This window comes from Hyla sarda, chromosome 1, assembly GCF_029499605.1.
Source record: "Hyla sarda isolate aHylSar1 chromosome 1, aHylSar1.hap1, whole genome shotgun sequence".
In the NCBI taxonomy this organism is placed as follows: domain Eukaryota; kingdom Metazoa; phylum Chordata; class Amphibia; order Anura; family Hylidae; genus Hyla; species Hyla sarda.
In genome coordinates this window covers 222,477,242-222,503,169 of record NC_079189.1, presented here as the reverse complement: position 1 = coordinate 222,503,169, position 25,928 = coordinate 222,477,242, and the positions used below count along the sequence as shown (strand labels likewise).

Below are 25,928 nucleotides of genomic sequence, written 5' to 3'. Positions count from 1 at the left end.
GAAAGAATCCCGAAAAAAAAAAAAAAAACACGGGAAAAAAAAAAAAAAAAAAAAATTATGAGTATCCGGACAAAAAATGGAGAAATGGGTGGGTGTGGTGTCCCCCAATGAAGGCTACGAGAAAGAGATTTTATGGTGAGTACAAATAAATCTCCTTTTCTCTGTCACTCTTCATTGGGGGACACCGATACTGATGGGACCTACCAAAGCAGTCCCATAGGGTGGGAAAAACAACCACCAGAGAATGGGAAACAGACCAGACACCAAACCCACTCGACCATAAGGGCCCGTGGACGGGATCCCGGACAGAGACAACCGAGGCCCACAAACTGAGCTCCCGGAAGAACCCCCGTCCATGGACAAGGACGCCAAAAGGAAGAGAATGTCCTATGTAGAGAGACTAAACCTAGGGTCCATATAGAGAGACAAAAGAAAAAAGGGAGCTAGGAAGCCAGATGGGCCATCAGAGGAGGAGGTAGGAAATCAACTCCAAGGAACAGATAACCAGACAGAGGGCTAGCCCGGCTGAGAAACAAAAATGGAAAAGGGCACAAGAGAGCCCCATTCAGATTCAACATTGGGGAAACATTTGTGAAAAAACACCAGGGAGAGCAGCGTACACCGAGCAGAAGACGAACACAGGAGGTGGAGACCAGAAAACCACTGGTAAAAAGAAAGATGGATACCGGCTCTAGAGAGGCCTGGAGCCCAAAATAGATTACCTGAACAGCTGCAGCCCCAAAACCCCTGTCCCAGGGGCCTGCTGCGAACACCTGGGAGGCTAAATAAGCTTGAGTAGACTTGGGAAAGCATGGACCCTGAAGGGGGAGACGGGAGGAATAATGGCCAAAAAGGGAGCGGAAAAGCCTGAAAAGAGGCATCCCAGAACCCCGGGGTGACAGACAAGGAAATTGGAGGTTCCCGAGTCGCCAGGAAGACGTACATCTGTAGGGGAAGGAAACCCAAAGTCTGCAAAATTCTCTGGGCGACAAACTTCTGTGTCGAGACAAGAAGAAGTGTGGTACAGAAATGAGCTGAGACCCTGAAGGGTGGGGTCTTCCCCTTGCAGCGGTAAGCTTCCGAAATGGCTAACTTGATCCACTGCGAAATGGTTTCCCTTGAAGCAGTGTCCTTTATGGCGACCGTCCGTGAGAACAAAAAAGGAGTCAAACTGACTAAAGGAAGAAGTGATAGAGAGGTAAGTCAGGACCGCTCGCACCACTTCCAGCTTATGGAGCAAATGTTCCTTGGGATGAGACGGAGTCGGGCAAAAGGAAGGAAGGACGATGTCCTCATTGAGGTGAAAAGCGGAAACAACCTTCGGTAAGAAGGATGGAACCGGACGAAAAACAACTTTAGAGGAAGGCCACTTTCCAGGAAAGGAGACGAAGAGAAACATCCCTGAGAGGTTCAAAGGGAGCGCCCTGTAGGGCACTTAGGACCAAGTTCAAGTCCCAAGGGGGAGTAGGGGATCGATAAGGAGGTGCAGGGTGGGCCACTCCCTGAAGGAAGATCTGAATATGAGAATTGGATGCTAGAAGACGTTGAAAGAGAATGGAAAGGGCCGAAAGCTGAGAGCTAACCGTTGTTCCACCCCCGACTGCAAAAAGGAAAGGAATCGGGGGAGGGATAACACAACTGGAGAAAAAGACTGAGATTCACACCAACAAAAAATAAGACCGCCAGGTACGGTGGTACCTTTGCAGAGGAGGGCTTGCGGGCCTTGAGCGAGGTGTGAATCACCTGGGGAGAGAAACCTCGGGCCCTTAGAATCGCGGTCTCAACCGCCACGCCGTCAAATGCAGCGACAGTAAATTGGGGTGGCACAGGGGACCTTGAGAGAGCAGGTCTGGTCGAAGCGGAAAGCGCAGCGGTACATCGTCCAGAAGTCGGACCACGTCAGCGTACCACGCCCTCCGGGGCCAGTCCGGAGCCAAGAGAATGGCGGGAATGCCCTCTGCTTTGAGCTTCCTCAGGACCCTGGGAAGGAGAGGAAGAGATGGGAACAGATAGGGTAGGGCAAAGCCCGACCAAGGGATCACCAGGGCATCCACGGCTAGAGCCAAGGGGTCCCGGGACTTCCACACAAAGTGAGGAACCTTCTGGTTGTGGCGGGACGTAAAGAGGTCCACGTCTGGAGTGCCCCAGAGGTTGCAGATCTCTGCAAACGCCTCCGGATGAAGGGACCACTCACCAGGGTCGGAGGAGGGTCGGCAGAGAAAGTCCGCTTATCAGTTGTTTACTCCCGGAATGTGAATTGCAGAGACGTCCGGAACTCAGAGTTCCACCCAGAGGAGAATTTTGGAGACCTCGGCCTTGGAGTTGTCCGACTGGACACGGACAGGGTGGCCCTGAAGAAGGATCTCCCAATGTAGCAGGCAAAGATAGATTGCCCTCAGTTCCAATATGTTGATGGAGAGAAGGGCTTCTCGGGGAGACCAAAGGCCCTGGACCGTCCTGTTCCTGAAAACCCCTCCCCAGCCCGAAAGACTGGCATCCATCATTACGACTTGCCAGCGGAGGGGCAGGAAGGAGAGCCTCTGAAGGAGTACGGGGGAATGAAGCCACCACAGATGCGACCGGCGAGACCTCCACGGAAGAACGATCCTGCGATAGAGAGACAACGGAGATCTGTCCCACCGGGATAGAATCGCCAGTTGAAGAGGATGGTAATGAAACTGGGCGAATGGAACGGCCTCCATGGCTGCCACCATCCGACCCAGGACTTCCATGCAAAAGCGAAGGGAAACTGGGGCGGGGTTCCAAAGTATCCGAACCCCTGATAAAAGAGTCAGCCGCTTGTCCGGCGTAAGACGAATCCGTGCAGATGCCGTGTCGAACTGGAGCCCCATGAATAATAGGGAGTGGGTGGGAGAGAGGTTGGACTTGTTATGATTGACCATCTAGCCGAAACGAGACAAGGCCTGAAGGGTGAGACTAAGACTCTCCAGATTCTGGGCCCTGGTCGGAGCCTTGATCAGGAGGTTGTCCAACTAAGGAATCATGGAGACACCTCTTGTCCGTAAAAGGGCGATCACAGGCGCCAGAACCTTGGTGAAGACCCTCAGAGCAGTGGCCAGACCAAAGGGGAGAGCCACAAACTGAAAATGGCCTTCTGGAACAGCAAAGCGGAGGTACCGCTGGTGTCCTAGGAATATCGGAATGTGGAGGTAGGCATCCCTGATGTCCACCGAAGAAAGAAACTCCCCTTGATCCATGGACGCCATGACCGAACGGAGAGACTCCATGCGGAAATGGCGGAGGAGCAGATGCTGGTTGAGGCGCTTCAGATCCAAGATTGGGCGTACGGAATCCCCTTTCTTGGGAACCAAGAGGTTGGAATAAAAACCTTGAAAATGCTCCCTGGGAGGAACCGGGACAATAACTCCCTGGATGAGAAGGGACTGGAGCGCGCCCTGAAAATCCTTTGCCAGAGAGGAGGATGGGGGGGGGTCCCGGGAAAGAAAAAGCGATCCCTTGGAAGGGAGGCAAACTCGATCCGGTAACTGTTGGATACCACATACCTGACCCCAGGAGTCCTGCACATGCGCAGCCCAGACGTCCCGGAAGAGTAACAGATGACCTCCCACCCGAGCAATGAGGTCCTTGGCGAAAGGATATTGCGCTTGAACCTTCTTTGTCTCTTGAAACTTCTTGTCAGGATGCCTCCAGGCGGACTCCAGCAACGCTTCAAATTCAGCATGAGAGCTGAAAACCTTGGGTGCCGGTCGGGCACGGTGAAAGGAAACATCTGGAGCCACGTCCGAAGTTCCTGGGTCCTCTAGGCAGAATCAGAAGCCTCATCTACAAGTTCTCCAGGAGAGTGGGAATGAGTGGAGGCAGCCCTGGAAGAGGGAGACATTGACCTGGGAAGCCAGAGTGGCGACCAGGGGAGCATCCTCTAGAAGAGGGATGCTTGCGGAAGGCTGGAGCAGAGGGGCGATACCTGTGAGGGTAGCGCCTATGTCTGTTAGAAGACTGTGGAGATGAGTCAGAGGAAATACCCCTATTATGCTTGTGGGAGCGTTTAGCACAGGGAGAGGGAGAGCGGGTCTCTCTAGAGGGTCGGCATAAGGAGGACCTCTCCAAGGCAGTCACCACGGAACGGGAGACCTGAGCCAAGTCGGAGATAGACAGAGAGGGAAGACACCCATTCTGGAGGGATAGCAGTGCCCACAGGGTCTGGGGGAGAATCCTGAGGAGCAATACCAGGAGGGTCAGGGGGTACAGTGGTGCAGGCGGAACAAGTGGGTTCAGCGGAACCAGACATTTTTGTATTACAGCCCTTGCAAGTATAATAGGTGACCAGGGCTCCAGGTATCTGTCTAGAGGGAGGGAGGTTCTGGGTACGGACATAGCAGGGAAAAAAGATGAAACAATCTCACCCGGTGTCTGTGTCCCCGGCAAAAAAATCAGCAGCTGAGGAGAACTTCTGCAGCTGAGAAGACGGGAGGGACGGAGATAGGGACCAATGAGAGGAGGGGGCCAGATTAAGGCTAGAGAACCTCCCGTTGGTCCTAGGGCATGCTGCCACGCTCACAGAGCGCTAATTGGCAGATAAAACCGGCAATTCGCGGGCCTGCATCTGAATGGAGAGACAAACCCCGCCGGACGCACGTGGGCGGAGCTTAAGAGCCCGCACCACGAGGGGAAGAACCCGCGGCCATTATGATTCCCCGTGATAAGTCATGCCAGCAGCGCTTGAGCCCTGTGCTCTGGTCGCCTAACCTAAATGCGACTGAAGCAGGGGGGCCCGGCGCTAGTCCGCGAGAAGAGAGGCCATCCCCCCGAACGAAAGCTCTTCTTATGCGCCGGCATCAGTGAAGGCAGCGCTGGTAAGGGAGAGTAAGTTTGCGCCCCCAGACATGAGCCGCGGTCTGCATACAGGCAGCGCCGGAGAGAGGAAAGTCAAAGCTCCCCAACATGTGACGGCGTCTGCACATAGGCAGCATCGGTAAGAGAGAGGGTAGCGAAACAGAACGGTCCTACACCACTGCAACTACAGATATACAGCCTGAATGAAAGTAAAAACCTCCCCATGTAGAATATATAGGGCAGGGAATCCCTTAGAAACAATAAAGAGGAGTGGGCTCCAAAAGGGGTCTCCAGAGCTTGAGAGTCCTGTACCTCAAAGAAAATACTCACCTTAGTCTGAAAAACTTACCTAATCAAGTCTTCAGTCAGCTTTTAGTCACCTGCATCATGCCGGGCTGTAAGAGCCAGACGAGCAGGGAAAAGTGGGGGACCCAGACCCATGAGGTGCAACCCCAGGCGCTGACCATTGGCGAGAGGGGGTTGACAGTACTTCCACGATGCCTGTGCCCCCTCAATCGCAAATGGGGAAACAGTGAACGCTATGTTCCCGAGTCCCCACCTGAAAACAAGGAAAATCAAAGGGAGAAAAAATTCTAACTAAACGTCCCTATCCTTAAAAAAGAAAGAAAAAAAAAAAAAAAAGAATTGACCAGGTCTGGAGAACAGCACACCAGCGTCTGCCTCCTAAACAGACACTAAGCTAAAACTGATTAGCTCAGGTGCCTCTAGGCGGGTATATCCAGCTGGGAGGGGCCGACTTTTTTGGTACCATAGTGTCAAGCCTCCTAGTGACAGCAGCATATACCCAAGGTCTGTGTCCCCCAATAGTGCCGATAGAGAAAGGGAAGGTTAATCCAGAAGACTGTAAAGTCAGTGTAGAACAACTATACCAACACAAATTGAACCTATGGATGGAGGGTAAATCTTTTAAACACTATTTACAATTGATCACTAAGTGATCACTAGTACCCTAAATTTATCATCCACTAACAATATACTATAACACTATAAAACGTAACTTTTAATTAATCTGCCAGTTATTAAAATGTTTAAACCGTTAGGTCTCATCCATATCTCAATGAATGATCAATGAAGCATGTAGCTTCAGTCCACAACTATTAGATTTAGATATCGTCTTAGACCTAACTGTTGATTTTAAAACTTAAATACAAATCGCCCTCCCCCCCTGATGTTTCGCCACCAACAAGTGGCTTTATCAAGGGCTATAGGGCAAATGATGTGTATATGAGCCGACTATGGGTTTATAAAACCTCCCTTGTATGATGTCATCAACAAGATGTGATATCATCTCTACCTCCAACCAATCTCATTGGTAAATCGGTGAATAGACAACATCATTAACCAGTAAGAATTTCTTCCACAGGATGACGTTGTATTATCCCATCATGCTCCTGCATTTATTCCAACAATTGACAGATTGACTGAGCCAATCATGGAACTGTCTCTTGCCGGCCCCGTCTCCTAATGGCTACCGACAATACTTACGTGTATGTGCAAGCTTACCTGCGCCAAAAGATAGACACCACCGCGATCGCAGCCGCTCTCTCCGACTGTGCTTGCACACGTGTCATTGTTTACATATGCTGCTATTGGTCCTTCCTCCGGATGACGCGGTCTCACATGATTGACTCTTTTTCTCTGATGCCCCATTACATTGTATGTTCAGTATCCCTGATGCGCAGTGACCTCTGCGCTAACTGATAGACTAATTTAGGACTGATTGACTAATGTTATTGAGCAACAGGTCTCTCAATAGGGATCTTTACTCCCAGGTAAGTATTTCTTTACACATTCCATTAGTGAGCCGATCAGATTACATTATAAAACTGGACAATAAAGTGAATTAAGAGCAATCAGAAAAAATATTTTAATAAGGTATATATATGGGATACATAGTAGCCACAGTTTCTGATATACACATCATCAATGCCATACTGTTTCTCAAATGTACAGTTAAATTCCATAAAGGTATTACATATTAACGTTGATGACAAAATCATCAATTTTACAACTCCAATCAGGCAAAACAATATCAAATATTCATACATATTAATGCTAAACTGCAGGTAAATTTTCCAAGAATTTACTAAAATGCAGAGAAGGTAAAACCTTAATTTAAACCACTGGGATTATTTGTTTGCAAATGGTAAATCCACCGCAGTTCCTCTTTTAATAACTTTTTAATTTAAATTTCCACATCTAGGCCCCAGCTTACAATGACTGATGCCCCAAAATTGAATGAGTGATGCCCCAAAATTGAAATTAAGAGTATTCTCCACATGTACTTCTCTCATATGTCTGGAAATAGGTGTATCAGCACCATTGTTAACAGTGCTAATGTGTTCAGAAATATGTCTTTGCAATTCCTGATACGTTTTCCCAATATAGAGTTTAGGACACGAGCATTTTGCAGCATAGATAACCCCTGTAGTACAACAGTTTATAAAATCTTTTATTGTATATGTCTGATTTATTGTATATGTCTGATTATCTACAGGATTCATAAATTGTTTTGTATGGGGCATGTATCGGCAAAATCCCCATCTTCCACATGGATGGGAACCCTTTATAGATGTTATGGATGACTGCAGCTATGATGTCTGTGTTTGTTCCTGATAAAAAATCTTGACCAGTTGTTCCTTGATGTTGCGTCCTCGCCGGTGAGTTATAGATGGGGTAGATGTAATAACCTCCTTAAAATCTATATCTGCTGTAAAAAATGGCCAGAATCGTCTCAGGATCCCAAGTATTCTTTGATTGTTTTGGTCAAAGGTTCCAATACATCTTATCACTGTGCCCATACTCTTGGGTTTTTCTTGTAGTAAAGCTTCACGAGGAGTCGCCCTGGCATATGCATTATGTAATACTTTTTTGGGGTAGCCACGTAAAATAAACCGACAATAGAGGAGATCGCACTCCTCCTGAAACTTGTCCAAATCTGAGCAATTTCTTTCTTATTATATAAGGCATATGCCAGGGGCGACTCCTCGTGAAGCTTTACTACAAGAAAAACCCAAGAGTATGGAAAGCACAGTAATTAGATGTTTTGGAACCTTTGACCAAAACAATCAAAGAATACTTGGGATCCTGAGACGATTCTGGCCAGTTTCGACAACAGATATAGATTTGAAGGAGGTTATTACATCTACCCCATCTATAACTGACCGGAGAGGACGCAACATCAAGGAACAACTGGTTTTTATCAGGAACAAACACAGACATAATAGCTACAGTCATCTATAAAGGGTTCCCATCCATATGGAAGATGTGGATTTTGCCGAAACATGCCCCGTACAAAAAATTACGAATCCTGTGTATAATCAGACATATACAATAAAATATTTTATAAACTGTCGTACTACAGCGGTTAGCTATGCTGCAAAATGCTCGTGTCCCAAACTCTATATTGGGAAAACGTATCAGGAATTGCGAAGACGTATTTCTGAACACATCAGCACTGTTAATACTGGTGCTGATACATCTATTTCCAGACATATGAGAGAAGTATATGTGGAGAATCCTCTTAATTAGCAATTTTGGAAATTTCAATAAAAAATTGTTAAAAGAGGAAGCACAGTGGATTTATCGTTTGCAAACAAAAAATCCCAGTGATTTAAATCACCTAAAATCCAACCCACAAGATCTGGGGGGGGGGGGGGGGGGGGGGGGAATGCTGGAGACCCCTCAAACAACACAACCTGCCGTTTAACATTAATATGTATGAATATTTGATATTGTTTTGTCTGATTGGAGCCGTAAAATTGTTGATTTTGTCATCAACGTCAATATGTGATAACTTCTGGAATATATATATATATATATATATATATATATATATATATACCTTATTAAAATAATTTTTCTTTTTCTGATTGCTCCTAATTCACTTTATTATCCAGTTTTATAATGTAAGCTGATCGGCTCACTAATGGAATGTGTAAAGAAATACTTACCTGGGAGTAAAGATCCCTTACCCCGTTGTGGCAGTGTGGCAAGGAAAGGGTGTATTTCCCTTGCTATCTCTGCAGAATGCTCCACTTGTGGCCTGATTAATGAGGTATCAGGAAGGGAAAGTGTGTTTAAAAGGAAAAGAAAGAGAATAGTTGGGGCTCTCCCTCGGTAACAGCATGTCGCTGTAGGGGGAGACACACGGACCCTGTTGAGGAAACACACAGCGAACTGTGAGCGGTCCAAGAAGTGAAGAAGTGGTGTGAACTGTGAGTAACAGGTTGCAGGGGCACATGTTTTATGCTGGCTGAGGGTAGCTCACCAGATAGTAGTCAGGGCATGCTGATATGTGTGGTCAGTGACCAGACGGTCTAGGACTTTGGTTTGTTCCTGAGTTATGTTTTGTTTTACCTGCAACCTGTCTAAATAAAGCTGGCAAGGTGCCAGGCTTGCATGAATAACCATTGTCTGCGGGTTTATTGAGTGGAAACGTGTCCCGTGGCAGTGTCCAGGACGATCCCGGAGCTAATCCCCAAGGAGGAATCCTTACACCGTATAAGGTCCATAGGACACGCTGGGACACTTCTTCGTACACCTCGCGCAGCAGTGGGGTACCGGAACTCCAGCTGCAGATACATCAGCTGTGAGATGAGTGACAGGCGGCAGAGGAAACCACACAGTGTCTGGCTTACAGGTATGGGTCATTAGTAGACAACGGGTCACACCGGTGGACACCTTGCCAACAGTGGGGTACCGGAGTGCCTGAGTGACAGGTACCTCTTGAGAAAGGGAAACCGAAACGATCGTAGGGGGTCGGGGCTCTGCTGCTTATGATGGGTAAGGTAACTCTCTTTATCTGATTGAACCTTTGGCGCACTTGCAGTCTGCATGTATCCATGGATAGTGTCTGATTACTATTATATATATTTAACATTGTGTAGTAATATTGTGACAATTATCACTAGTTCATACACATATGCACTTTCGGCATTTTCTGTATACTCGGGCATTTTATTTAATGTATACCGCACTACTGGCACCTTGGTAGGATTAATTTATGGCATGGAGTGCAGCCTTCAAAAGGAACTGAGAGTATACATCTAGACTCATTACTTGTCCTAATATATTTTATTATCTCATCATAGCTGTCAGTAACCCAATTTTTTGTACTATTACTTGACCACTTCCAATTACTTTTATGCGTCTTTCCACATTGTTTTTTAATATGATACAATAAAACATGATTTTATTTGTTAAGGTGTTATCTGAACTCTTCTTTTTCTCTGTATACAAAGCCCTCATATGAGTCTGTAGATGGAAAAATAAGAGTTATGGCTCTTAGAAGGAGCGAGGGAAAAAACGAAAACGCAAAAATGAAAATTGACTGTGTGCTTAAAGGATAGGGGATAAGATGTTAGATCGCGGGTGTCCCGCCGCTGGGGACCCCCGTGATCTCCGGGCCTGTGGCGGCGGCGTCCAGCTTCCGCATTTTTGACGTCACGCCACGCCCCTACCATTCATGTCTATGGGAGGGGGCATGACAGCTATTACATAGCCGCCTCGCCTCCTTCTATAGAAGTGAATGGAGGGGGAGTGGCGGCTTGCATCGCCAGTCATCGGGCACAGAGCAGAGTTCGCTCCATGCACCGAAAAACAGGGGTGCAAGGCCAGAAATCTAACATCTTATCCCGTATCCCTTTAGGGGGTTAAGGGCTGTGTCTTTAAGGGCTTAAAGCTGGGTTTCCACTATCTATATCTTTGGAAAACGCCCACTGCTGTTTTTAAGCCAAAGCCTGAAGTGTATTCAAAAAGAATGGGAAATCTAAAGCAAGGACTTATACTTCTCCTTTCTACTGGATCCACTTCTGACTTTGGCTTAGAAATCCAGCCTAAGGGTAGGGTCAATCGTAACGGATCCGTAGCGTATTTTACTCTGCAGATCCGCCAGTGACCTGACCCATAGTGTGCCTCCAGCTGTGTACGATGTCTGAGTACACTGCAAGTGCACTCAGCGACTTGCAGGCCCCTGTGTGGCTGCTCGGAGCAGCTAATTGCTTGCTGCGAGCAGGACAGGGGGCAGGGCGGTGGCAACAGCTTGAGGCCCACTATGGGTCGGGTCACCAGCGGATTCACAGCGTAAAATACGCTGCGGATGCGTTACGCGTGACCCTACCCTTAGTTTGCATCCTCTGTTATTGCAGCTTAAACATATTATGGTCTGATTTTCTTCACTGGTAAGATTGTTTTTTGTACTGCTTATTTTAAAACAAAAAAAGTTGACCAGTTGCCCAAAGTAACCAATCAGATCTCCTCTTTAATTTTTCAAAGGCCTTTAAAAATAAAAAGCTTGCTAATTGGTTGCTATGGGCAACCGGTCAACTTTTTCTCTTTACAAGTTTGGATGAATCTCCCCCGATGTGTTTATGCAGAAACCAGCCAGTGAAATTGCTAACATTATAACATCTAAAATCTAGGTCACTTCTATAGGCAGAAATGTTTTGCATGCTTTGAAGTCCAGAAGGAAAGTGCAAGGACAGGCTTATGTCTACAAACATAGACACATCACAGGCTAATTACCTTTTTCTCCAGCTTCATATCCAGCTTAAGTTCCACATACACAGCCTGTGTTGAGTTAGTAAAATCCAATCTCTGAAATGTTTTAAGCATCTCTATTGCAGTTTCTGGCTCAAGTGTTGGCTTTGGATAGTAGCGGGCCATATAGACATCATCACTGGGCTTCCATGCTGTTAAGCCGAAAGGTTTAGGACTATTTGTGTCCTTTCTTTTCTCTAAAATCTGCTCCTTTGTAAGTCTTTTAATAACTGGCTCCTTACTGGTTTTCTTTTCTTTAATAAATCTGCAAGAGACAGTGTACCTTAGAATCCTATTACGCTGACAAGTGGGTGTAACCACATTTAAGGATTACTAGGGGAACTCATCAATACGTGTCTATTTTTACTATTTTAGTAATGAAAAGGCGCCTTGTTATTTTAACTCCCTTCGCCAAATTCATGAAAAGTCGCACGCCCCTTGATGAATTTGGCGCTCAGGAACATTACTGAAAATTTACCTCACAGTTCTCCTACATTTCCCACCTGTTCAGGCAGAGTGAGTAATTCTATAATCATCTGTCCTGTTTGGGGATTGAACCCAGAACCTTATGGCATCAGCTAGTCAAAAAACAGTTCACCTACCCTCTGCGCAACTGCTTATTTTAGTAGTTGTTTCAGAACTTATCCTTAAAGTTCAACATCATGATAATTTCTAAGATTTGAAATGAGGTTTCCATGTTGAACTTTAAGGATAAGTTCTGAATCATCTCTGTAAATATAAGAAGCAGTGGCACAGAGCTGCGACTTTTGTGTGACACATCGCACATAATGAATCTATCACCAATGCATAAAACTAGCCTAAAACACTGCACATGGTAGCTCACTTTCAGATATGATCTATAGCAAAAGTCGCACAAAAGTTGCAGAAGTGACAGACTTTTGATGCAACTTTTTTAGATAGAAAAAAAATTGTCTAAAAAGCTTGATGAATTCCCCTCTACGTTTTTTTATTTTTTATCAAGACAGAATATTTAAAAAGAGACTGCACATATTGTTCACTTGCCTCACACATTGTTTTTGTACAAAAGGATATTGTAGTGTTCTTAAAAATAATCCTATATTACTGGGGCTGTGGAGAACATAAAGAAAGCTATACTTACCTAACCCCAGTCTTCTGCAGATTATGCTACAGATACTGTACCACTCCTTTCAGTCCTCCGATGCTCATTTCTTTTGTCTGCTTCAGAGACAAGAGGTTGGAGGAGAACCTGCCCGCTCAGCCCATCACTGGCTGAGATGGGACACCGCTGATTATATATATTAATGATTAGGATAATATAGTAAAATATAGAAAAAGTTGTTTTATTGAGGAAAACTCTACAACCGAAAGGAGGCTCTTGTACCCTGTTGGGCCACCTCTAGCCTGGAGACATGATGGGATGGAGGCATACAGTCTTCATATGGCATCCTGCAGCACGTGCCCACAGATGTTACAGTTGAGCCTGTACATCCTACACACTCGGAGGATGCCAGAGCTTATGTCACAGCTGGTTTCATAAATACTTCATCGGCAATAAATAAGGCAACCGGGCAAGTGGTCAAGGAAGTGTTGCAATCTGGAGAAGACATTTCTGGGAAACCTTAGCTCGGTGTGGGCAAGCATTATTCTGATGAAAGTGAGAGGCAACACATGTGGCCACAAGACGTCCTGTACATATCACTGAGCTGTTTGTGCCCCTTGTATAACTACTAGGGGTGATCGATTGTCGTATGTGATGACTTCCCAGATCATGACGCCAGCAGTTAGGGCAATGTGTTGCTCCAAAGCAAAGGCAGGATTGACGCTCTTAGGGTGCGTTAACACTGCGGAATCTCCGTTCGCTGAACTCAGCGAGCGGAGACTCCGTCTGGTGGCCACGCCGAAAATACTTCGGTGCTAGGGCTGTGGGGCACTGAGCCGTCACCATTGATGGCTATGCAGTGCTCACGGAATCCGCGCAAAGAATGAACATGTTATTTCTTTGCGCGGAACAATTTCAGCGGCGGACTTGTCCGCCGCTGAAATTCCGTAGTGAGAACGGGTCTCGCAGAGACCCATTCACAGTAATGTTAAGTTCACACCGCGGAACGTACCCTAACCATGAGGCCTCCATACTCAAACCCTAAAATCATTGGATCTCAAACAGAATCTGGATTTTCCCAGGTCTCTTGGTCACGACACCACAGCAAAAAAAGGTCACAGTGGCTGGCTGTCAATGTTAGGACATGTAATGGGCACCATAACACCAAATTTTCTCCTACTTAGTGTCTGCAAATATTATAGGTAGAAACTGGGATGTGTAATGAAGGTGCCATTTATGTCTGAATGGTGGACAAGGAAACAGTGGGAGCTGCTCATGCTACGTAAGCAGTTCAAGCAATCCTCTCTACCTGTGGTCTGCCTTGGCAAGTTGGAGCTTGTTCGAAGTGTGTGCAAGTCCTCATGTAACTACTGCTCCCAACACCTCCTAACAGCTCGGTCAGAACTGCCTGAATGGAAGGCAATTCGTCAAAATGACCATCCTGCTTCTATCAGTCCTGGCTGAGATGGGCCACAGCTGCGGCAGCAATTGGCTAATTGGGAAGGTCCTGCCTTTGAGCTCGCACCTTGGAAGTAGGCAGAATAAACAAGCATCGAAGGGCCAGAAGGAGTTAAACAGGAGCTGCAGCAGGACCAGCAGGTTAGTAAGTATAGCTTTTTTTTTCTCTACAGTCCCAGCAATATATAAATTTTTCATGGATCATGGATTAGCCCTTTAAGGGGCCCTTGCAACTTCTAAGTGGCTAGAATAAAATGCAATACATTTATATTTTCCATTCAGAGCTTTTCCTTTGTCAACAGTACTAATGTCTCCCACTACAGTTTGTCAGTGCTCACATGACTTTGGTTGCCATTGGCTGACTGCAGCACAAATACCACTTGGAACAGCTGCTGTAGCCAAAGATTCATTGCCACTGTCATGTAAGAATAGGTGAATAATCATCATAATGCAATGGGAAAAAAAACATTGTATGGTAACGTGTAAATATTGCTTAACATTTTCTAGTACTTTCACACATGATAATCATTGAAAGAAAACTTACTTTTTAACCACAGCAGATTCAGCAGCATAGAATCTTACAGCAACCCAACTTCTGTTTGTGAATGGGAAAGATGGACCAATAAAACCTGCCTTAAACACATGCCTGTGACAGCCATGGATAACTGAAAAACAAGTTAAAGATTCATGTACATTTCTACGGTATGTTCATGTCCAAAGGGAAGACTATAGATCTTTTAACACAGTTTTGAAACAGAATCTTGACCAAACATTCACCACAAAACCTAGCAGTCCGTCAAACTCAGCAGCGAGACATCTGATGGCGCTTTTCTAATGAGGGAGCTACTAATGGCAGATGTTGAAAACTGTTCAGCTGTTAAGTTGGCTAGATTGATTAATGTATCCAGGGGAGGGTTTCCCAACCTTTGTGCCTTCAGCTGTTGGAAAACTACAACTTCAAACTGGGAGTTGTAGTTTTGCAACAGCTGGAGGCACTCTGGTTGGAAACCACTGCTGTAAGGCTAGGGTTGAAGTGACATTTTATAGTGATACTCACTGACTTTAACTGTTAAGAGACGTTGAGTTGCATTAACTTATTGTTCTGATTAGGACTAAAGTCAATTAGTGCTACAAAACACAGTGTAGCCCTAACCTAAAGAGGACATCTTCTCGATCCTTCCTCTGGTGGCTACAGACCTGTTACAAAGAGGGTCTGCAATGCTTTATTGTATGCAGGAATGTTATTGTAGCGTATGGTATAATGTAATGTCACGCCATGTATGGTAATTCTATTCATTTATTGTGAGCTGTTTCTAGAATGCGTTGCGTCGCCTACATTGTATGCATGTGTATGATTGCTAATAAAGTTCATTTCAATACAAATTAAAAAGTTATCATTTAACTCACCACTGGGTGCTGTTATCACGAGTCATCAGATATTAGGGGGAGATTTATTAAAAGCTGTCCAGAGGAAAAGTTGCTGAGTTGCCTATAGCAAGCAGATCGCTTCTTTTATTTTTGAAAAGGTCTCTGAAAAATGAAAGAAGAGATCTGATTGGTTGCTATGGGCAAATTTTCCTCTGGACAGATTTTGATGAATCTCCCCCTATATTCTTTATCCTATATCTGAATAAACTGTGTCCCAGCATGAACTTAAGTCTAGAGACCAAAGCATCATAGTAATCTTTAACTCCTTAAGGATGCAGGGTTTTTTCATTTTTATACTTGAAAAACTCTTTCAGTTTTACACCTACACTCCTATATGAGGGCTTGTTTTTTGCGTCACCAATTTTAGTTTGTAATGAAATTAATCATTTCTCCACAAAATATATGGTGAAACATCCGATTGAGCACATCTGGGACATCAATCCACCAACGCCATCTTGCACCACAGACTGTTCAGGAGTTGGCGGATGCTTTAGTCCAGGTCTGGGAGGACATTCCTCAGGAGACTATCCGCCACCTCATCAGGAGCATGCCCCGGCATTGTAGGGAGGTCATACGGGCACGTGGAGGCCACACACACTACTGAGCCTCATTTTGACTTGTTTTAAAGGGGTAGTCCAGTGGTGAAAAACTTATCCCCTATCCTAAGGATAGGGGATAAGTTTGAGATCGCAGGGGGTCCGACCGCTGGGGCCCCCTGCGATCTCTCTGAACGGGGGCCAGGCTCTCCGGCCAGATATCGGGTGTCGACCCCCGCACGAAGCGGCGGCTGACACGTCCCCTCAATACATCGCTATGGCAGAGTCGGAGATTGCCGAAGGCAGCACTCCGGCTCTGCCATAGAGTTGTATTGAGGGGGCGTGTCGGCCGCCGCTTCGTGCGGGGGTCGACGCGCCCCCTTCGCGCGGGCTGTCGGGGCCCGTACAGGAGATCGCGGGGGCTCCCCTGGATTACTCCTTTAAGGACATTACATCAAAGTTGGATCAGCCTGTAGTGTGGTTTTCCACTTTGATTTTGAGTGTGACTCCATATCCAGACCTCCATGAGTTAATAAATGTGATTTCCATTGATAATTTTTGTGTGATTTTGTTGTCAGCACATTCAACTATGTAAGGACAAAAGTATTTTATACGATTAGTTCATTCATTCAGATCTAGGATGTGTAATCTTAGTGTTCCCTTTATTTTTTTGAGCAGTTTATTTTTAACAGCATACAAAATTACTTAAGTCTCAGGTTTTCCTAGGTTGCAGGCAGTGTGTCGAGACAGGACACAACTAGGCAGGTGAGTACAGGGAGCCTGTCCGCTTCAATGAGCAGAGCGACCGCTGAGTGGGAGAGAGATCATATTGCAACAGCTGGAGGCACCCTGGTTAGAAAACACTGGTCTTTTGAATGGAATGCAACTTATTTGTGCTTCATTGGGTGGAGTGGCTGATGTATGGGAGGGAGGAAAGTGACCTCAAACTTACAAGCATGGAACTATGGGATGTGTAGTTTGAGAACAAAATCCAACAGGAAATACCAAGTTCACAAAAAGATAGCTACAGTGTTATGGTAATCTCACAACATAGCCATTTATCCCCAAGACAAGCACAGATCCTTACTGAGCATGTCCATTGCTGTCTGGCAGGTACGTACTAAAATAACCTTATGACGGATAACCCCTGTAAGATGTTAAGGGTATGGTTACACGTGCATATTTTGCTGCTGATTTTCCTACCCATTGAAGTCAATGGATAGGAAGATCAGCAGCGAAATACACACTTATGAACATACACTAAGGGCTTGTTCAACCACACAGATTTCCCACAGATGTTTCCCACTGCAACTTTGAATGGATGCCGGCTCTCTGCAGCAAATTTTCAGCAGAGGAATTCTCACTGGGAGTTCGCAGTCAAATCCGCCTGTGTGAACCAGCCCTTAAAGCGTACCTGTCAAATCCCACAAAAGAAAAAATAATATATTAGTCAGTACCTAATCCTTACCATGTACATCTAATTTTTATGCCTCTACTACCTATATTTATTATAAAAATCCCTCTTTTCATTAGCTCACAGTGTTATAAATCCTCTCTGGGGAAAGGGGCGTATCCCTCCCTTGTGGTGGTAGGAGGAGATTAGTGCGTCTGCACATGCAGCCTTGCCGTACCGCGGCAGGACATTCCCTTTTTTGGGGTCAGGTCCCACTGTCCCGGAACAGCCCCCTCATGTCCCTTTTTTTATTTAACGTTCCAGGCTCTGCACACTTAGCTTGCAGAGCTGGGCAGCACTGTACATCTGACGGTGGTCTGCTGGGGCCAGCAGCCACTGCCACTTCAAAAGAGCAGCGGCTGCTGGGAGGTAGCATAGTGTCAGGAGTGGCAGCAGCAGGACAACTGAAGGACCAGATTACTGAAGAGGAGTCTGGCTGGCCAGGGCACACCAGGTATCTGCAGTTTCTGTGCTCCTCTGGTTGTGGAACCTAAACTTAGGGCTATGGCCCATAGACGTAGGTTCCGAACCGGACGGGCATTGGAGCACATAAGTATATCATAGATGAAATACGTAAGAATGCACTCACCCAGTGGCAGGTCAAACTTCTTTATTGACTGTAATGTCCGGTCATACTCGGTGCGGCGGTAGGGAGGTGCGGTCGGTGGTATGCCAACTGAGCAACAGAGGCGAGGAGGCACTCCTTATGTGGACTTGCCTGCTTTCTCAGGCCTGCCTAGCGGGCAAGACCGCCAAAGGAGCGCCTCCTCGTGCCTCTGCTGCTCAGTTGGCGTACCACCGACCACAACTCCCTACCATCACACCGAGTATGAACAGACATTACAGTCAATAAAGAAGTTTGTCCTGCCGCTGGGTGAGTGCATTCTTACGTCTTTCATCCATGATTGTGATCCTGCCTTCTCTTATCTTCGAGTTTGCAACCCCTGAGGTAATCATATTACGTATACACCAACAACTTGTATCTTGAAGTTTACTTAACCTTTCTTAGCCCCCCATTAGAGCAATAGTGCCAGCCCTAGCTTTCTCAGCCAAAGTACAGAAAAGTATACGGCTACCAGGGGGGCATGTATCTACAGGGGGTCTACTAACTACAGGCGGCCGGGGTGGGGGGGTCATACATCAACAGGGAGACTGCTACCTACAGGGGGTGGGGGCATGTATCTACAGGGAGACTACAACCTACAGGGTGGGGGAACATCTATCTATCTACAGGGGGGCTGCTACCTAAGGAGGGTGGGGGGCACTGATCTAAGGGGGACTGCAACCTACAGGGTGGGGGGGGGGGCATCTAACTACAGGGGGTCTGCTACCTAAAAAGGGTTGTCATCTATCTGTAACTACAGGGAGGGGGACCTCTATCTTCAGGGGGCCTGCTACCTACGGGGGGGGGGGGGGGACGACGACAACTAATTACAGGTGAAGCAACAATCTAAAGAGGGGGGGCAACTATCTACAGGGGGCAAAGACACTTATCTACGGGGTAACTGCTACCTACAGGTGGGCAACTTTGTGTACCAGGACAAGTGGTTTGTCATGAAGGGCATGTAGATTGTGCTCCCATTTTAGTCCCTCAAAGTAGTTTTTTTTTTTTTTCCACACCCCTGTGTATAAACATCAAAAAGAATGTATGCACTCCATATTACACTAAACCTGATTGTTAGTCCTTAGCAGTGAAGGTACAAGTGTCACAGTGCAAAGATAAAGACAGGTTGCTATCTATACTAAAAACACATCTTCCTGGATGGTGTACAAGTAAACTGTGGGAACTGTTTGTGCATGTCGTTATATTACATGATCCTTTCTACTGGTGGTCTGTCTGGAGTTTATTTACCATGTATGTTAACCCTCATGTAACCTCTGCTCCCAACACCACCTAACAACTTGGTCAGAACTGCCTAAATGGGGGGCAATTCATCAAAACAACCATCCTGATTCTGAAGCAATCCAACAATTCTATCTGGGTACATTATTTTTTGTTAAAGATTGTATATTTGATTAGTAGTCGCATCCAATTTGCTTTTCTGTACAAAGGGCTTTTAGTTAAACTACCGCTGAGCACCGTTAGTGGTAGTTCCATTGTAGAATGACAGGAGTCTAGCAGGAGAAAAATGACTTTATGTCTCGTATTTTTCTCCCGCTGCCTCCTCCAAAATAACGGACCAGACGGACCCCATGCAAAGTCGACGGGATCCGTTGGTGCCCGTTGTGCACCGACCCGTTAAGGGTCTGTCAAGCACAAAAATAAAAGCCTAACAGGACAGAGCATAGCGATCGTGTAAACCTAGACTTAGCACTAACTGATGAATTTATTATGTGATTTTTTTTTATTAGATATCAGTCCATCTTTACACTGACATTTTACTTGTACCTCCACTGCTAAGGACAAAATTAGTGTGGTACATAAGTTTAGTGTAATTTGCCTATTTATATTTATACAATAATGAACTATTCAACCATAGCACCTCATGATACTCCCCCCTCTTGTGGTTTTAAATTGTGTCTAATTGTATATATGAGTTTTCATGGGGGCATTTGTGCGTCTTTTCTTAATAAAGATGATTAAGGCTGGGGTCACAACCTGTTGAAATTCCCTGTTTCTTTCCATCTTTACGGTACGTTCACACATACCTATTTTCTGCTGCAGATATGCTGTAGCAGATTTTGATACCCATTGAAGTAAATTGTTAGCAAAATCTGCAGAAGCAAATCTGCTGCAAAAATATGCATGTGTGAACATACCCTTATGGTAATTTCATGCTGCAAGTCTGCCAGGCAGCAAGAAATATACTGCACATTTTGCTATGTGTAGACATACAGGGCTTCCCGGCCGCAGCCCTGTGTGTGCAGTAAGGTTTTTGACACACAGGGCTGCGACCGGGAAGCCCTGTGTGTCTGCTCATAGCAAAATGAGCAGCGTATTTCCTGCTGCCTGGCAGATTGTCCACAGCATGAATTACGCTGCATATGCGCTATGTGCACACATGCAGTTTACAGTAAGTTTCTCACTGAGAGTTTGAGCCATGGAGGGTTTTCTGTGGAAAACCGTCTCAAACTTTCAATGAGAATACAATGATGGGGGTTTACACCAATGGAACTACTGCCGTTTGTTTATACAATGTGTGCACTGATGGACGCTTTACCATAGACCTTAATAGAACACATTTGATTTAAAATAAACTACCATCTTTATACTTATTTTACTGATTGCGGATCTGCTGGTGAAGGCCCCGCTCTATGCTGGCTTTACATGTGCCTGCTGGTAGCGGCAATACGTCGCTACGAGCAGACACACTGCAGCGATGTGCGCGCTCCCTGCTCTGACCTAGACAGAGCTCCCGCGATGTGTGAGTATACTGCGACTCGCACATCGCAGTGTGTCTGCTGGTAGCGGCGTATTGCCACTATGAGCAGGCACATGTAAAGCCAGCATAGAGCGGGCCTTCACCAGCAGATCTGCAGCGTAAAATCCGCTGAAAATCCGCGCGTGTGAACATACCCTAAAAGAGTCTCTTCCATTATTTAAAAAAAAAAAAAAAGAAAACCTTTTGACATGTGGTTGAGACAATCATTCAGAACCCTACATATATCAAGGAGAAGAAAATGGCTGTGCACTACACTCCTTGGTTCCCTGCACAAGATGAAATCCATAAGGAAAAACCTGTGCAGAGGAAAAGTTGACCAGTTGCCCATAGCAACCAGATTGCCTATTTTTTAAAAAGACCTGAAAAATTAATGCAGCCCTGTGTGCACAGTAAGGTTTGGAGGTGAGCCCACACATCACAGTCACACAGGCGCACTGGGTCTGCCTCTAAACCTCACTGCCTGTAGCAAAATACGCAGATTTGTTTTATTTTTGTTTAAAGTTTACCTGTCATTTACAAAAACTTTTTAGATAATGTAGGTAATAAAATATGTATATTTGTAATATACATTGGTTAAAAAAATCCTGGCTTGTTCCTACAGGTATTGCCTGTGTATGCAAAGACAAAATTCAGGTAGTGTGGACAGGACAAGCAGGGTTCTGTGACATGCTCCCGGCTCACACAGCAGGATGATTGACAACCAAGAGCCTGCACAGAGCCCTGCTTGTCCTGCCCTCACTTCCTGTATTTCGTTTCTGCAAAGAGACACAGAAAATAGCTGCAGGGGCAGCATTTTTAAACCCAAAAATATACACATACCCTGTAAATAGGGGATAAGAGTACTTTGGCTAGATAACCACTTTAAAGGAAATCTGTCATCAGAATCACCCGCACTAAACCTCTTACACAGGCTTGTAGTGCGGGTGATCCTGATTAAAACGCTTCTTACCTGGTTAAAAATGGTTCAGCGGTTCTTCAGATATCTATATCTTTAGTTTTCTGTTATTACCTGGCTTGGGACTCAGTGGGAGGTGTTATCATCTCGGACTCGGCCACACGTCTTTCTAGCTGGGCGGAGCGGCCGCCCGGCTCATGAATATTCATGAACTTATCCTCGTAGTCTAACTCCTTTTTCTCGGTCTGGTGGGGAGGGCCGCGCATGCGCCGCGTTCCGTACACCCGGAAGCGGCGTTCTCCCCCCGGCTTCACTCTAGCTGCGGCCCAATACAAGTAAGAAGACGGGCTGCATGAGTGAAAAGCCGGGGGTGGGAGGAAGGGAGGGTGTTTTTTTTCATTCACAAACTGAAGGAACAAGCAGGTTATATATAGATATATTTGTGTGGATAAGTTCATGAATATTCATGAGCCGGGCGGCAGCTCCGCCCAGCTAGAATGACGTGTAGCCGAGTCCGAGATGATAACACCTCCCACTGAGTCCCAAGCCAGGGAATAACAGAAAACTAAAGATATAGATATCTGAAGAAGCGCTGAACCATTTTTAACCAGGTAAGGAGCGTTTTAATCAGGATCACCCGCACTACAAGCCTGTGTAACAGGTTTAGTGCGGCTGATTCTGATGACAGATTTCCTTTAAATGAAAACTTATTTGGAGAAATGTTTGACATGTCAAAAGTTTTGATTGGCAAGGACTGAGTGTTCAGACCTCCACAGATCACAAGAACGAGTCGGGAGATGCTTTTGCTTAGCGTGTTCTCTCCCGTCTCTGTTTCACGTGATCGAGACGTGAAACGTATTACATGTCACGTGACAACACAGAGCAGGGAGAGGAGCGTGAGGCAGCAGAAACTTCTCTCTGCTCATTTGCCTGATTGGTAATCAGTTATTTTAATGACAGGTATACTTACAAGAAACAAGTGGATTCCAAACAGGATGGTTTAATAGGATGCCCATCCTGCAACATTCTGTTGCCATAGATTTGCATTATACAATAAACAGATCTATCATTATTCCGCTTTTCACCTATAGGACCCCTGCTGATCACGAAATTAAGTTGTTTATTGCACAGAACCCCTCCTGTTCACACTGTTCTGGTAACTGCAAGTCAAAGCATATCCCATCGCCATATATTTACGTACTGTGATAGGAATACCCCTATGGGTGGTTCTGTGCATGATATTAGAGAGCGCATGGGAAAATCTGACAATATCAAAGACACAGTATGGGGCAGTGTCCCAACTAGTGTGCCTCAAGCCGTTGCAGCCAAAGGCTGTCCAAATATGCTGGGAGTTGTAGTTTTGCAACAGCTGGAAGCACCCTAGTTGAAAATCACTGGTTTAGGAGATGGACCTGATAGGTAGTGCATATAACATTCAAAGAAAAGGGATTTAGCCAGCTCACCGCTTGCAGTAGTCCGATCTCCGAGCACCCATCAGTATGGTTTGAAGCCGGGATAAAGCAGAGTCGTTACCTCAGTATTCTCAGAACACAGGTTAAGCAAAAGGTGTCCAGCTCCCAAAACCAATAAAAAAATGCAAACTTTAATAGTCCATATTAAAAACTCTCAAAGAAAATACCCAGTGTGGGTATAAAAACCCCATATGCCACAAGGTCACGACATGACTAAGGACCTTACAGTCCAAAACGCGTAGTTGAATGGGGTTTTTATACTCACACTGGGTGTTTTCTTTGAGACTATTAAAGTTTGCATTTTTTTATTCGTTTTGGGAGCTGGACACCTTTTGCTTAACTTGTGTTCAGAGTATATAGCATGTATAGTAGCCATATTACATCAGCTGTTCATGGTGACCCAGTCTGCTACCCCTTGTAGACTACAGCTCCTGTCACCATAACAACTGGGACATCATTATATCTGTTCATACCCAAGGACAAGCCACTCAATGATCTCTAGATGTTCGATAGGAAGAATAGGTGCTGGACCTCTTCTGCTAAGCCTAGGCAGATGCAGGCAGTGCTCGTTTCAATAAACTTTATTGGAAAGGAAACCTAGACAACCCCTGTGACAGAACTCTACAAAACAGAGCAATGAGTGAGTGAACCTGACTAGTGAAGACAGCCAGAGACCTGACTGAAGGAACACCCGCATACACTACAGTCACTGCCGCCAAGATGTGAAGACACTGACCTGTACGGAGACTGCACACAGGGGCAGCCATGACCTACACAGGAGGCGTGTGTACGGAGGAAGAGGAGGGGCTTGGCGTGCGGAAAAGCCGGCTGAGGGGGCGGGGCTGAACACAGAGCGGAAAGCGTTACGTAGATGCCGGGGCAACGCTGCATGTAGTAGTATAGGTGCAGTGTGAGTGTGAGGGAGCGTAGTATGACACATGGAAGGTGCACTTGGGCTTCGGGAACAGAGCTTTACCAGCACAAAACACCAGCATTTTAGTGTAGGTAGCTTCACACGGTCATAAGAAAACATAAAATATTGATATATTCTAATATGTGTCTTTAAAAAATATTGTGGTTTTTACCTTATATTTGTCAGTTATAATTCCGGCCAATCGATACAATCTAATATTCTGTTACTGACCAAGTTAGTCATGTACTCACAGCTGCTTTTCTGGATCCCTGGGGAGAGACACAAGGGAGATAAATGAAATACCTGAGCAGAAGAAGAGTGGGGCCGTTGACCATAGCAACCAATCAGATCACTTCTTTCATTTTACAGAGGCCTATTTAAAAATGAAAGAAGCAATCTGGTTGCTATGGGCAACTGCACAGCTCTTTTCACAAATCTCCCCCACAGAGTTAGAAAATGAAAGCTGATACATCTTACTCAGGGACATGCTCCCCTCTAGGGAGAGGAATGCAGTAGAAGAGAGCAGGTTACAGAACAGCTATCTGGCCCCCAGCCCCCAACGCACGTATTCGCTGATGAAGCAAAGGGCGAATACGTGCTTTCGGGGCTGGAGGTGCGGTATCTTCCCATGTGATTTGGGCAGTTAGCTTTAATACATTATGCTGTTTGCTACTTTATTAGTTCTGCCTTATATCCACACCTGTGACCTTTGATTGTAATATTACAGCATTTACTTGGAGTATACCCCTCTATTTTTTCTGTTGTGATACTAGTTGTGCCTTATATATGTTTTTTACTCAATAAAGTTGGTTGTAATACTTTGATATATCATGACATCGTGTGGCCTGCTTGTTTGGTGTTGATCATTGGGTGGCCATAGATAACGCTATACAGAGCCAATTTATTTGGTGACGAATAACGGAATATGTAGCTGGGGCAAAGCCCTCGAGCGGTATTCACACCAGAGCAATGTGGGGAGCATCGCGGCATTTTAAAGAATGTCATGATGGTTCTGTCTCAACAATGAAGGGAGTTGTGTTGGAACAAGTAAAGAAACCCTTGGGAGGAGGGGATTGGCTAAAATAACTGCATAACAGGGAAGCCTTTTGGATTCTAAAGATGGAAACAGGGAATCCAAAAGGCTTGAACTATAGATCAGACATTATGGGGGAGATTTATCAAAACCTGTGCAGAGGAGAAAAACTTGTCCAGTTGCCCATAGCAACCAATCAGATCGCTTCTTTCATTTTTTTACTGGCCTTCCTAAAAATAAAAGAAGCTAGCTGATTGGTTGCTATGGGCAACTGGACAAGTTTACATCTGCACAGGTTTTGATAAATCTCCCCCTATGTCTGAGGATGCATTCCTTTAGTTTTTTTGGGGGGGCTTAATTATTCTAGATGCCATTTTACTTGATTCATCCTCTGAATTATACTTATACTGATCTATGTCTATCAATTTAATTCATAAGCAGAGTTATTATGCTGTAGATTTAGATAATTTCTCTTTATGTGTGAACAAGGGTTTAATATGAAGAAGAAGCTTAGGATCTGGAGCTTACACAGCTGTGGTAAAGAGAGTGAGAGGCAAAGTCCAGTAATTCTTTTATATATCGTGTCTTAGGTTAAACTCACAAGCCTTAATAAAGACTACAGCGAAACATGTTGGTTTTATACATTGAATGCTAGTCCTAAGGACATTTTAAGAAGTCTTCAATAAAACTGGATATGTTTTAATATTATCCTCGAGTGCTGGACTTTCTCCAGGTTGGAGTTCCCTTCCCATTATATTTTATAGTTCGGACATTTACACACACGATACCACATATGTTTATTTGTATTTCCTTTTTTTGGGGGGGAAAATGGGGGTGATTCAAACTATTATTAGGGAAGGGGGTTAAATCACATTTATTAACTTTTTTTTTTTTACACTT

The 25,928-nt window shown here is 45.3% G+C and overlaps 1 protein-coding gene across 2 annotated transcripts in view; it reads right to left on the bottom strand.

The window, feature by feature from the left end:
* Positions 1 to 23,972, bottom strand: part of MRPL1 (mitochondrial ribosomal protein L1) — a 115,469-nt gene extending 91,497 nt beyond the window's left edge. For both annotated transcript variants that reach the window (XM_056568805.1, XM_056568806.1), the window contains exons 1-3: positions 23,819 to 23,972; positions 14,460 to 14,580; positions 11,362 to 11,641 (exon numbers count right to left, since the gene is read on the bottom strand). In XM_056568805.1, the coding sequence (XP_056424780.1) occupies positions 11,362 to 11,641; positions 14,460 to 14,580; positions 23,819 to 23,849 (432 nt within the window). In that variant the 5' untranslated portion in view covers positions 23,850 to 23,972. The remainder of the gene's footprint in view (positions 1 to 11,361; positions 11,642 to 14,459; positions 14,581 to 23,818) is intronic.
* Between the last annotated feature and the right edge of the window lie 1,956 nt (positions 23,973 to 25,928).